The sequence below is a fragment of the Chlorocebus sabaeus genome, chromosome 14 (genome assembly GCF_047675955.1).
Source record: "Chlorocebus sabaeus isolate Y175 chromosome 14, mChlSab1.0.hap1, whole genome shotgun sequence".
Taxonomy (NCBI): domain Eukaryota; kingdom Metazoa; phylum Chordata; class Mammalia; order Primates; family Cercopithecidae; genus Chlorocebus; species Chlorocebus sabaeus.
This window is the reverse complement of record NC_132917.1, coordinates 61345874-61358152: the sequence shown is the minus strand read 5'-3', so window position 1 is coordinate 61358152 and position 12279 is coordinate 61345874. Positions and strand designations below refer to the sequence as shown.

At 42.4% G+C, this 12279-nt stretch overlaps 1 protein-coding gene across 4 annotated transcripts in view; it reads left to right on the top strand.

The window, feature by feature from the left end:
• Positions 1–12279, top strand: part of XPO1 (exportin 1) — a 60321-nt gene that overhangs the window by 24496 nt on the left and 23546 nt on the right. For 3 of the 4 annotated variants that reach the window (XM_007970499.3, XM_073023029.1, XM_038007007.2), the window contains 2 exons: positions 10713–10774; positions 10996–11040. In XM_007970499.3, the coding sequence (XP_007968690.1) occupies positions 10713–10774; positions 10996–11040 (107 nt within the window). The remainder of the gene's footprint in view (positions 1–10712; positions 10775–10995; positions 11041–12279) is intronic. The other variant, XM_038007006.2, reaches the window with a different exon arrangement.

Here is a 12279-nt window from a genome sequence, read left to right as displayed (position 1 = left end):
GTTCAAGCGATTCTTGTGCCTCAGCCTCTTGAGTAGCTGGGGTTACAAGCATGCACCACCACACCAGCATAATTTTTGTTTTTGCAATAGAGATGGAGTTTTCGTCATGTTGGCCTGGCTGGTCTCAAACTCCGACCTCAGGTATTCTGCCCACTTCAGCCTCCCACAGTGCTGAGATTGTAGTTCGAGACCAGCCTGGTCAACAAGGTGAAACCCCATCTCTACTAAAGATACAAAAATTAGCCGAGTATGGTGGTGAATTGCTTGAACTGGGGAGGCAGAGACTGCAGTAAACCTAGATCACACCACTGCCCTCCAGCCTGGCTGACAGAGTGAGACCCTATCTCAAACAAAAAAAGATGTTCTGTAAGTTTTCTTACAGAACCTTTATAGTTTTAGCGCTTGCATTAAGATCTGTGATTTGACTGGCACAGTAGCTCACAATTGTAATCCCAACACTGGGAGGCCAAGGCAGGCGGAAACAATACAAGCAAATTAGCCAGGTGTGGTGGCATGTACCTGTAGTCCTGACTGCTGGGAAGCTGAGGTGGGAGGAATGCTTGAGTTCAGGAGGTGGAGGTTGCAGTGAGCTGAGATCATGCCACTGCACTCCAGCCTGGGCGACAGAGACCCTGTCTGAAAAAAGCATTCTGTGATTCATTTTACTCAATTTTTGTATATGAGGTGAGGTAAGGGTCAAGGTTTGTTTGTTTGTTTATTTATTTATTTGAGACAGAGTCATGCTCTGTCACCCGGCCAGAGTGCAGTGGCGCGATCTTGGCTCACTGCAAATTCCACCTCCTGGATTACAGGCACACGCTACCACACCCGGCTAAGTTTTGCATTTTTAGTAGAGATGGGTTTTCCCCGTGTTGGCCAGGCTGGTCTCGAACTCGTGACTTCAAGTGATCCGCCCGTCTCAGCCTCCCAAAGTTTGTTTCCAAAAGTTTTGACTATTGTTGGTTCTTTGTTGTTCCATAATAATTTTAGAGTGAAATCTGGCAGATTTCAACAAAAACTGTCCTGAAATTTTTATTGAGATTGCTATGAATCTATGGATGCATTTGGAGAGAATGAACATCTTTAATATCAATTCCTGATTATTTCTTGTTAATATAGGGAACTGTCATTGTTCACTTATCTCTGGAACATGTAATTTAATCCAGCTAATCAAAGCCCAGTTTAAACTCACTTTCCCTTCCTGTTGTGAGAAAACACCTCAATTCTGCAAAAGCTCTTGGAATTTAATATTTCTGCTGCTTTTCCCTATGCATGTGGTGTTTAGTCGTTTCATAGTTCCTTGACTATGGGATTCAGAGCAGAAACCCTATTTCCTGATTTCCTTGAGAAATTTTCAGAACTAGGTGATAATGTAAGTTTCTAGTAAGTTGATAGTGTTGCTCAGAGGTGATTGTTTCATTTGTGATTTTGAGAAGAAAATGTAAATTTTTAGACTTAAGCCCTTGCATCTAAAACAAATTCATGAGAAATCCCACAAAATACAATGTTAGAGACGAGCAAAAATAATCAGTCTAATCTCAGAGAGTTGACAGGCATTCCAAATCATTTTTGTCAGTATTCAACCATGGTAGGATAATGTAAGAAATCTACTTAAGGCCAGGTGTGGTGTCTCACGCCTGTAATCCCAGCACTTTGAGAGGCCTAGGCGGGCAATTGTCTGAGGTCAGGAGTTTGAGACCAGTCTGGCCAACATGGTGAAACCCCGTCTCTACTAAAAGTACAGAAAAATTAGCTGGACGTGGTGGCGCATTCTTGTAATCCCAGCTACTCTGAAGGCTGAGGCAGGAGAATTGCTTGAACCTGGGAGGTGGAGGTTGCAGTGAGCTGAGATCGCGCCATTGCACTCCAGCCTGGGCAACAGGAGCAAAACTCTGTCTCAGAAAAGAAAAGAAAGCAGTATTTCCAGGTACATTGTATATGATTGACAGGAATAATATTTCCACTTCTGATTAATGTAACAATTTGCCCCATCCCAAGTATTTTTGATTACAGGCCTCCATAAAAGGCCTATACTTGATACCTAACAGTGTTTGATCCCTAGCTTACATCCATGTAACTTTTTTTTTTTTTTTAGATAGGGTCTCACTGTGTTGCCCAAGCTAGAGTGCAGTGGTGGGATCATGGCTTACTGCATGATCAGCTTCCAGGGCTCAAGCAATCCTCCTGTGTCAGTCTCCTGCATAACTGGGAGTATGTGCGCATGAATCATACCCGGCTCACTGTTTCTATTTTTTGTAGAGATGGGGTCTCACTATGTTGCCTTGGCTGGTCCTGAGCTCTTGGGGTCAAGCGATCCTTCTGCCTCAGCTTCCCAAAGTGTTTAGATTACAGTCAAGAACTGCTGTACCCGACCTGCTTTCACCTTTTGGCTCTCATGAGTGATGCTCCTGTAAATTTTAATAAAATTTTAGTCTTTTAGATTTTTTGCTCACTATGAGGTCATAAACATCCATTTAAGAATGGTGGATGTTCATATAGATCCATTTCTCTTAACATTATCAAAGCAGGTTAAATTCTAGATTATCTGTGGGAACCCTAACTTAAGAACTCCTGCTTTAGAATTATTGTTAGCTGTTTGTCTTCCATCTGGCATTGTTCTCAACTATTAATATTTCATTGAGAGAGCAGTAGTAACAATATCCTGTATACCCTTGTATAAGTAAAGAGAGCAGATCACTATCTTATTGACCATCTTTCCAAAGATCGATTTTGTGGGTTTTTTTGTTTGTTTTTGAGATTGAAATCAGTTGAAGGGATTCTTGTGCCTCAACCTCCCGAGTAGCTGGTAGTACAGATGCGCACCACCCACCATGCCTGGCTATTTTTTGTGTTTTAGTAGAGACAGGTTTCACTGTGTTGGCCAGGCTGGTCTCAAACTCCTGGCGTCAAGCGATCCACCCACCTCGGCCTCCCACAGTGCTAGGGTTACAGGTGTGAGCCACCACATCCAGCCAATTTTGATGTTTTCATGGAGTAATACTTGTAATAAACATTTCAATTATATATAGCATTGATGTAGAAATGTATCAAATTTACGTTTTTTTAGCTTATGGAATGAATAAATGTTTAAACTGAAATTGATTCGAAACTGGAATGAACTTTTTCTTTTTCCTGTTTGTAATTTACATTTTTAACAGTGTGTTGAAAGCCTTAAACCATTTTCTGTGGTGCAGGTTGACTGCCTCTTACTGGAAATGCTTGGGATGAGAAGTGTTCCAGTCTTCGGGCTGTTTCAGATTTTGGAATATTTGCATTATGCCTACTAGTTAAGCATCCCAAATCTGAAACACCCTAATGAGCATTTGATTGATTATGTTTTTGTTTTTGTTTTTTTTTTGAGATGGAGTTTCGCTCTTGTTGCCCAGGCTGGAGTGCGATGGCATAATCTCAACTCACTGCAACTGCTGCCTCCTGGGTTGAAGCTCCCAAGTAGTTGGGATTACAGGCATGTGGCACCACACCTGGCTAATTTGGTAGTTTTAGTAGAGACAGGGTTTCTTCACGTTGGTCAGGCTGGTCTCAAACTCCAGACCTCAGGTGATCCACCCGCCTTGTATTGAGATTACAGGCGAGAGCCACCTCACTCGACTTGAGCATTTCCTTTTAGTGCCATGTTGGTGCTTTAAAACTTGCAGATTTGGGGTTGGGCGTGGTGGCTCACACCTATAATCCTAGCACTTTGGGAGGTTGAGGTGGGTGGGTTGCCTGAGATCAGGAGTTGGAGAACAACCTGGACAACATAGTGAAACCTTGTCTTTACTTAAAAACAAAACAAAACAAAAATTAGCTGGGTGTGGTGGCAGGCACCTGTAATCCCAGGCCAAGATTGCACCATTGCACTCCAGCCTGGGCCACAAGAGTGAAACTCCATGTCAATCAGTCAATCAAAAGAGTTTTTCTAGGAATGCATCTTTCTCTTAATAAGTCAGATCCTTATTTGGTTGAAAATGTTTACTGTATGACTATCACTGACATATGTAAGATGCTGATGTACAACTGTATGACTTGAAGGTTGTTTTGCTTCTATGGGAATATGACACCATTTGAATTGTTCTCAATATTTTAAAGAGTTTTAGTGAATTCTGTTCATATAAAAATCAGGTTCAATAATGCGTGCTTTTTACACTATCATTGAGTATCCAGTGTTTTTTTGTTTTTTTGTTTTTTTTGAGACGGAGTCTCGCTCTGTCGCCCAGGCTGGAGTGCAGTGGCGCGATCTCAGCTCACTGCAAGCTCCGCCTCCCGGGTTCACGCCATTCTCCTGCCTCAGCCTCCTGAGCAGCTGGGACTACAGGCGCCCGCCACCTCGCCCGGCTAGTTTTTTTGTATTTTTTAGTAGAGATGGGGTTTCACCGGGTTAGCAAGGATGGTTTCGATCTCCTGACCTCATGATCTGCCCGTCTCGGCCTCCCAAAGTGCTGGGATTACAGGCTTGAGCCACCGCGCCCGGCCGAGTATCCAGTGTTTACAAGGTGTTTCTGAGGGATAAGATTATTATTGCTGTGTAAATTAGATGGTGTGTACCTTCTAAGTTAGCATGAGATTTATTTAAATCTCATCTTTTTAGCTTGCTGAAGTTGATACTATGCAGTTGCAAGTTTATATTGACCATTTAATATTGCTCTGTTTTTATTTGAAATGGGACCGTTAAACACATTTTTCTTTATATTGAGACAATAGAGCTGGAATATTAAAGATGTATGCATTAACCCTTGCATTTGGAACATTTACATGTCATAAGCTGCCTTTCAGTGAGTGGTGAGGCATTTCTACAGGTGTGTATTATATTTTGAATAAATTTTATATGGCTTTCCAAGAAACAGAGCCTTTGACCCACCAACTTTGTTTTTTATTTTTATTTTTTTGAGACAGAGCCTCCCACAGTAGCGACGGGGTTTCACTATGTTGGCCAGGCTGGTCTTAAATTCCATCTCAGGTGATCCACCTGCCTTGGCCTCCCGCAGTGCTGGAATTACAGGTGTGAACCACTATGCCCAACCTGTCCTACCAGCTTTGGATGTGAATTTTTTTCATTTATATTGAGAAGAATAGGGTCTTGGGGCACTATGATTGTACGAGTGCTAAGTCAGTGTTTGAATCCATTGAAAATCCTGACGGCAACATCAGGACTTATCAAAGACACACAACTTCAATGAGAACCTTTCTTTGAAATTCATTAATTAATGATATGGAGTCTTGATCTGTCACTCAGGCTGGAGTGCAGTGGCACAATTTCAGCTCACTAGGAATGCATCTTTCTCTTCTCTTTCTCCGCCCCCCAGGTTTAAGCACTTCTCCTGCCTCAGCCTCCCGAGTAGCTGGGACTGCAGGCATGAGCCACCATGTCGAGCTAATTTTTGTATTTTTAGCAGAGACGAGGTTTTGCCATGTTGGCCAGGCTGGTCTCGAACTCCTGGCCTTGTGATCTGCCCACCTCAGCCTCCCAAAGTGCTGGGATTACAGGCTTGAGCCACTGTGCCCGCCTGCCTTTTTTGATTTTTTTAAAGAGACAGAGACCCCCTCTGTTGCCCAGGCTGAAGTGCAGTGGCACAATCATAGCTCATTGTAACTTCAATCTCCTGGGTGATGTGTAGAATTCTGCCACAGCCCAAGTAGCTAGGAGTGTAGGACGAACCACTGTGCCCAGCTAGTTGTTTTATTTTTTGTGGAAATGGGGCCTTGCCGTGTTGCCCAAGCTGCTCTCAAACTCGTTTCCTCAAACCCTCCTCCCATGCCATCCTTCCAGAGTTCTAGGATTACAGGTGTGAGCCATCATGCGTGACTTGTTTTTGATTTTTAGATCATTTTCTTCCTTGTTTTTTTTGTTTGTTTGTTTTTTGTTTTGTTTTTTTAATGGAGTCTTCCTCTGTCACCCAAGCTGGAGTGCAGTGGCGCGATCTTGGCTCACTGCAACCTTTGCCTCTTGGGTTCAAGCGATTCTCCTGCCTCAGTGTCCCCAAGTAGATGGGACTATAGGCACGTGCCACCACGCCCAGCTAATTTTTTTTTTTGTTTTTACTTTTTGTATTTCTAGTAGAGACGAGGTTTCACCATATTGGCCAGGCTGGTCTCAAACTCTTGACCTCAGGTGATCTGCCCGTCTCAGTCTCCCACAGTGCTGGGATTACAGGTGTGAGCCACCACGCCCAGCCTTCTTCACCTTTTATATCAAACTTTTTAAGGAAGAGCTTAGAAAGCCAATTTAAAGAAATTGAAATGTGTTATGTAAATGTCTATTTTCCAACTGAGACACACTAATTTATTTAGCACAAAAAGTCAGAGACCATTAATGGGTCATTTTCTGTCAAACCTCAAGCTGAGCTGTTTAAGTGCAGTTTACACTTGGATTGATTGGTTGGTTGGGTTTTATTTGTTTTTTGTTTATTTATTTATTTATTTTTTTTGAGATGGAGTCTTGCTCTGTCGCCCAGACTGGAGTGCAGTAACACGATCTTGGCTCAGTGTAACCTCTAGCTCCCGGGTTCAAGCGTTTGTCCTGCCTCAGCTTCCCAAGTAGCTGGGATTACAGGTGTGAGCCACTGTTCCTGGCCTACAATTGGAATTTTTTGTTGTTGTTTTTGAGACGGAGTCTCGCTCTGTCACCCAGGCTTGATTGCAGTGGCGCGATCTCAGCTCACTCCATTGTCCACTTCCTGGGTTCAAACGGTTCTCATACTTCAGTCTCCTGAGTAGCTGGGATTACAAGCGCGTGCCACCATGGCTGGCCAATTTTGTTGTATTTTTATTAGAGACAGGGCTTCACCATGTTGGCCAGGCTGGTCTAGAGCTCCTGACCTCAAGTGATCTGCCTGCCTCGGCCTTCCAGAGTGTTGGGATTACAGGCGTGAGCTACTGCGCCTGACTGGAATGCTATTTTTAATTGAGCTGCTTTTATTTATTTATTTATTTATTTATTTATTTATTTATTTATTTGGCAAGCCTTGAGGGAGGGATTTGGGGAATGAACAATGGTACTTGACCAAGTAATCCTTGCACTAGGCAATCAGAGCTTCTAGGACCACTGTACCTGGCCATGGGGGGTTTTATTGATAATAATCTGTAAGGAACAAAAGGGTCGGTACTATCGGAATTATTGATTAGATGTAGGGAGCATTAAGGACATATGGAAAGTAGTTTGAAGTGAAATATTACTATAAGAGAATCGGCCAGGCGCAGTGGCTCATACCTGTAATCCCAGCACTTCGGGACGCCGAGGTGGGCGGATCACCTGAAGTCAGGAGTTCGAGACAGCCTGGCCAAAATGGTGAAACCCCATCTCTACTGAAAATACCCAAAAAAGCCAGGTGCAGTGGCTCACGCCTGTAATCCTAGCACTTTGGGATGCTGAGGCAGGGTAATCGCTTAAACCCGGGAGGCAGAGGTTGCAGTGAGCTGAGGTCGCGTCACTGCACTCCAGTCTGGGGGACGGAGTCAGGCTCTGACTCCAAAAAAACAAATACAAAAAAAGTAGCCGGATGTAGTGGCACGCACCTATAGTCCAGGCTACTCAGGAGGCTGAGGCAGGAGAATCGCTTGAACCCGGAAGGCAGCCGTTGTCAGTGAGCTGAGATCATGCCACTGCACTCCAGCCTGGATGACAGGGAGACTCCGTCTCAAAAAAAAAAAAAGTGAGAATGTTGCATAGATTACCCAAGTTAATTCTTATAATTAGTGTTCATTTTAAAGGAAAATTGATTTCCTACTTTTTGTTTTTAAAAGTAGTATTAGGCCGGGTATGGTGAGTCAGGCCTGTAATCCTAACATAAAATGTGGCCAAGGTAGGAGGATTGCTTGAGGTGTGGAGTTCAAGGCCAGCCCCAGTAACGGTGAGACCAGGAAGAATTAGCTAGGCATGGTGCTAAGCACCTGTGGTCCCAGCTACTCAGCTATTTGAGGCAGGAGGATCGCTTGAGCCCAGGAGTTCAAGGCTGCAGTGAGCTGTGATGGCACCACTGCATTCTAGTGTGGGCAACAGAGCAAGGCCCTGTCTCTAAAACAAAATGTAAAAAATGTATTTTCCATTTCCCTATTCATTTTATGTATTTGTAGCATAAATGTTACTGTGCCTATTGACACTTGACAGCATTAGATTTGTGTTACATGTATTATGTTGCTTTACTGTGTTAGTAATAATTAGGAAAATCTTTCCATAATTACTTTTAACAGAATTTTTTTATTTGGGGTATTGTGGGAAATGGCTAGTTTTGTCATAGTTAATAAAAATTATATAATTAAGTGCCAGTGAAGAACCATAGTTTGAAAGTGAATTTAATACATTAACTCATAGTTATGCAGTCTCACAAGCATTTTGCTGCCTTCAAGTTGTCTGTTTCCAGCTAATTCTAATGACTAAATTTTGTATTTTCCTTCTCAACAAAAATTTCACTCAGTTCTATATATATATTAGATGAGACTTGGAACATACAGCTCTACAACCTTAAACTCCTTTTCCAAAAATCTGAAAGCTTATGAAAACAAAAAATCTTCATAGTTTAACTGATTTGGTGACAAAGCCTAAATTGAACAGATGTGGGAGTATTTATAATTGTTAATTTTACATAGCAGGAAATAGTAATTTGTTCAATTAGGGTTGCTATTTCATATCCTTTTAGTGTTTCAATATAGGTGTACCACACTACTTTTCCTTTAAAAATGTTCTAAGAATTTAATATTCTGAAACACTCTTGAACCCTGTGATTTTGGAGAATGGAACCTATAGTAGATGCTCAGCAAATTCTACATGATGCAAATTAAAATCAAGGATATGAGTATGAGTATCAGGTCTTAACTGTTTAAAGAGTAGGTTTTACTATGGAGAGATCCATAAGAGCATTTGAAATGAAAACTTTTTCCTAAACTTCCCTCTTTTTTAAAAAAAATTGTGTGAAGTTAATGTTGTATTTCTAATATAAGCTTAATGTTGCAATTAATGTGTAGTGGAAAATAATAACACTTACATTGATTTTTGAGACAAGAGCTCGCTCTGTTGCCCAGGCTGGAGTGCAGTGGCACGATCTCAGCTCGCTATAGCCTCCACCTCTAGGCCTCAAGCGATCCACCCACTTCATCCTCCCAAAGTGCTAGGATTATAAGAGTAAGCCACTGTGCCCAAGCCATCGATAAATTTTTATGGGTTAGAAGTTTGGGCCAGGCGTGGTGGCTCATACCTGTAATCCCAGCAGTCTGGGAGGCTGAAGCAGGCAGATACTTGAGGTCAGGAGTTCCAGATCAGCCTGGCCAACATGGTGAAAACATGTCTCTACAAAAATACAAAAAGTAGCTGGGTGTACCAGGCACGGTGGCTCACGCCTGTAATCCCAGCACTTCGGGAGGCCGAGGCAGGGGATCACGAGGTCAGGAGATCGAGACCATCCTGGCTAACACGGTGAAACCCCATCTCTACTAAAAATACAAAAAATTAGCCAGGCGTGATGGCAGGCACCTGTAGTCCCAGCTACTCCGGAGGCTGAGGCAGGAGAGTGGCGTGAACCCGGGAGGCAGAGCTTTCAGTGAGCCAAGATCTCGCCACTGCACTCCAGCCTGGGCGACAGAGTGAGACGGTCTAAAAAAAAAAAAAAAGGTAGCTGGGTGTGGTGATGCATGCCTATAATCCCAGCTGCTCAGGATGCTGAGACAGGACAATCGCTTGAACCTAGGAGGTAGAGGCGGAGGTTGCAGTGAGCCAGGAACGCGCCTCTGTAATCCAGCCTGGGCAACAGAGCAAGACTGTCTCCAAAAAACAGAAAGAAAGGGCCGGGTGCAATAGCTCACGCCTGTAATCCCAGCAATTTGGGAGGCTGAGGAGAGCGAATCACTTGAGGTCAGGAGTTCAAGATCAGCTTGGCCAACATGGTGAAACCCTGTCTCTTATTAAGAATACAAAAATTAGTCAGGCATGGTGGCGGATGCCTGTACTCGGGAGCCTGAGGCAGGAGAATCACTTGAACCTGGGAGGCGGAGGTTGCAGTGAGCCAAGATTGTGCTGCTGCACTCCAGCGTGGGTGACATAGCAGGACTCCATCTCGAAAAAAAGACACGTGAAACCAAATGATGATGAGAGAAACTGAAATAGCAGTTTGTTACAGGCTGGGCGTGTTGGCTTGCTCCTGTAAATTTCAGCACAGAGGGAGGCCCAGGCAGGAGGATCACTTGAGCCTTCGAGTTTAAAACCAACCTGGGCAACAATGCCAGATCCCATCTTTAAAAGTATGAATAGCACATTAAATTCATTGGATTTTTTTTTTTTTTTCTACGAGTCTCACTCTGTTGCCCAGGTTGGAGTGCAATGACGTGATCTCTGCTCATTGCAACCTCTGCCTCCTAGATTCAAGCGATTCTCCTGCCTCAGCCTCCTGAGTAGCTGGGGTTATACAGGTGCCCGCCACCACGCCCAGTTAATTTTTGTATTTTTAGTAGAGACAGGGTTTCACCATGTTGGTCAGGCTGGCCCTAAACTCCTGACCTCAAGTGATTCACCCACCTCAGCCTCCCGAAGAATTGCTGGGATTACAAGCATGAGCCACTACACCTGGCCAGAATTTTTTTTTAATGCCAATACTGGTGATGGGATTAGAGTATATTAATTGATTTTACTTAGTCCCTCCATTCCCACATTAATTAGTTCTCAAAATTTATTTGCATGCTACAAAAGAGCTCAACAATTTTCTTACTATGTGCAATTTTTTTAATAGGAATAAAAAAATACGTTGTTGGCCTCATTATCAAGACGTCATCTGACCCAACTTGTGTAGAGGTAAGAGTTTATTTTGGAGATTATTGGGAGAGCATAAAATCATTAAGATATTGAGTCTTTGACTACAACCTAATTCTGTCAAGACACATAGTCACACATACGCACAGTCAGTCATTTGCAGTAGACTGTAATCATTTGTTTCTTAGGAGGATTGTCTATGGTTATATTCTTATTTATTATACTTACCTCAGGCTCTCACTGAATCTTTTATTTTTTCTTAGAAAGAAAAGGTGTATATCGGAAAATTAAATATGATCCTTGTTCAGGTAAGCTTTAACTTAACTGTTTTCCTCAGAAGAATTATGCTTACTATTTGAACAAAATGTTTGACCTACTTAGGAAATAAAGTATACTAATATTTGCAGAAGTAGTTATAGTATTCTTACAGTATTAGATGACCTACTGTCTAGTACTTGAATGTTAAATTTTGCTGTGGCAGGAATCATCAAATAACATTAAAGCCATCATTTATGTGGCTGCGATGTGGACTGGACTTTATGTTGAATTCTTATTTATTTATTTATTAATTTTTTTTGGAGACTGTCTCACTCTGTTGCCCAGGCTGGAGTGCAGTGGCACTATCTCAGCTCACTGCTGTCTCCGCCTCCTGAATGGCTGGAATTACAGGTGTCTGCCGCCATGTTTGGCTAATTTTTTGTATTTTTAGTAGAGACAGGGTTTCACCATGTTGTCCAGGCTGATCTCAAACTCTTGACCTCAGGTGAACCACCCACCTCGACCTCCCAAAGTGCTGGGATTATAGGTGTGAGCCAGCACCCAGTCGGATTGTTTTTTAATTTTCTGATATGCCTGTGCATGTTCCTTTGCACGTTATCTCTCTCAGTCCTTTGATTTCCTCGTCCTTCTAATTGATTTCCATGCTTAGTCCTTAAACTATCTATGTAGACTACATTTATAATTTTTGTATTTATCTGTTTTCTGTAGTAATATAGAGAACTCTGGTATGTGTGGGAGGAAAAAACTAATTTCTATTTAAATAAGATTTAGAAACATCCAAGTTTCCAAAAATTTTAGTGTATTCAGTAATTAACTCCAGCTTTTATTATACTTTAGAGCTTTCTGTCAGCCTGTCTCTGATTGGGGAGAGGGAGGAGAGAATATAAAGAAGGTTAACATGTATTTTTATAATCTGGGAAATCCCTTGTATGTAATATAAAGAGTCCAGACTTGCATACAAATATAATGCAGTTGATGAGGCTTTTGGTTAAAAGTTTTTTCAGGCCTGGATTGCAGTGCCTCCTTTCTTCTAAATTCATATATCCAAACCCTACTACATTTCAAGGCTCAAATTTCATCCAATAATAAACTCTCTTAACCTGTCACTTTTTACCAGCAGTCGTTAGTTAGATCCTTGAATCTCCTAGGATAATTTATTTTTTCCTTTTTTGAAACGGAGTGTCGCTCTGTCACCCATGCTAGAGTGCAGTGGCGCCATCTTGGTTCCCTGCAACCTCCGCCTCCCAGTTTCAAACAATTCTTCTGCC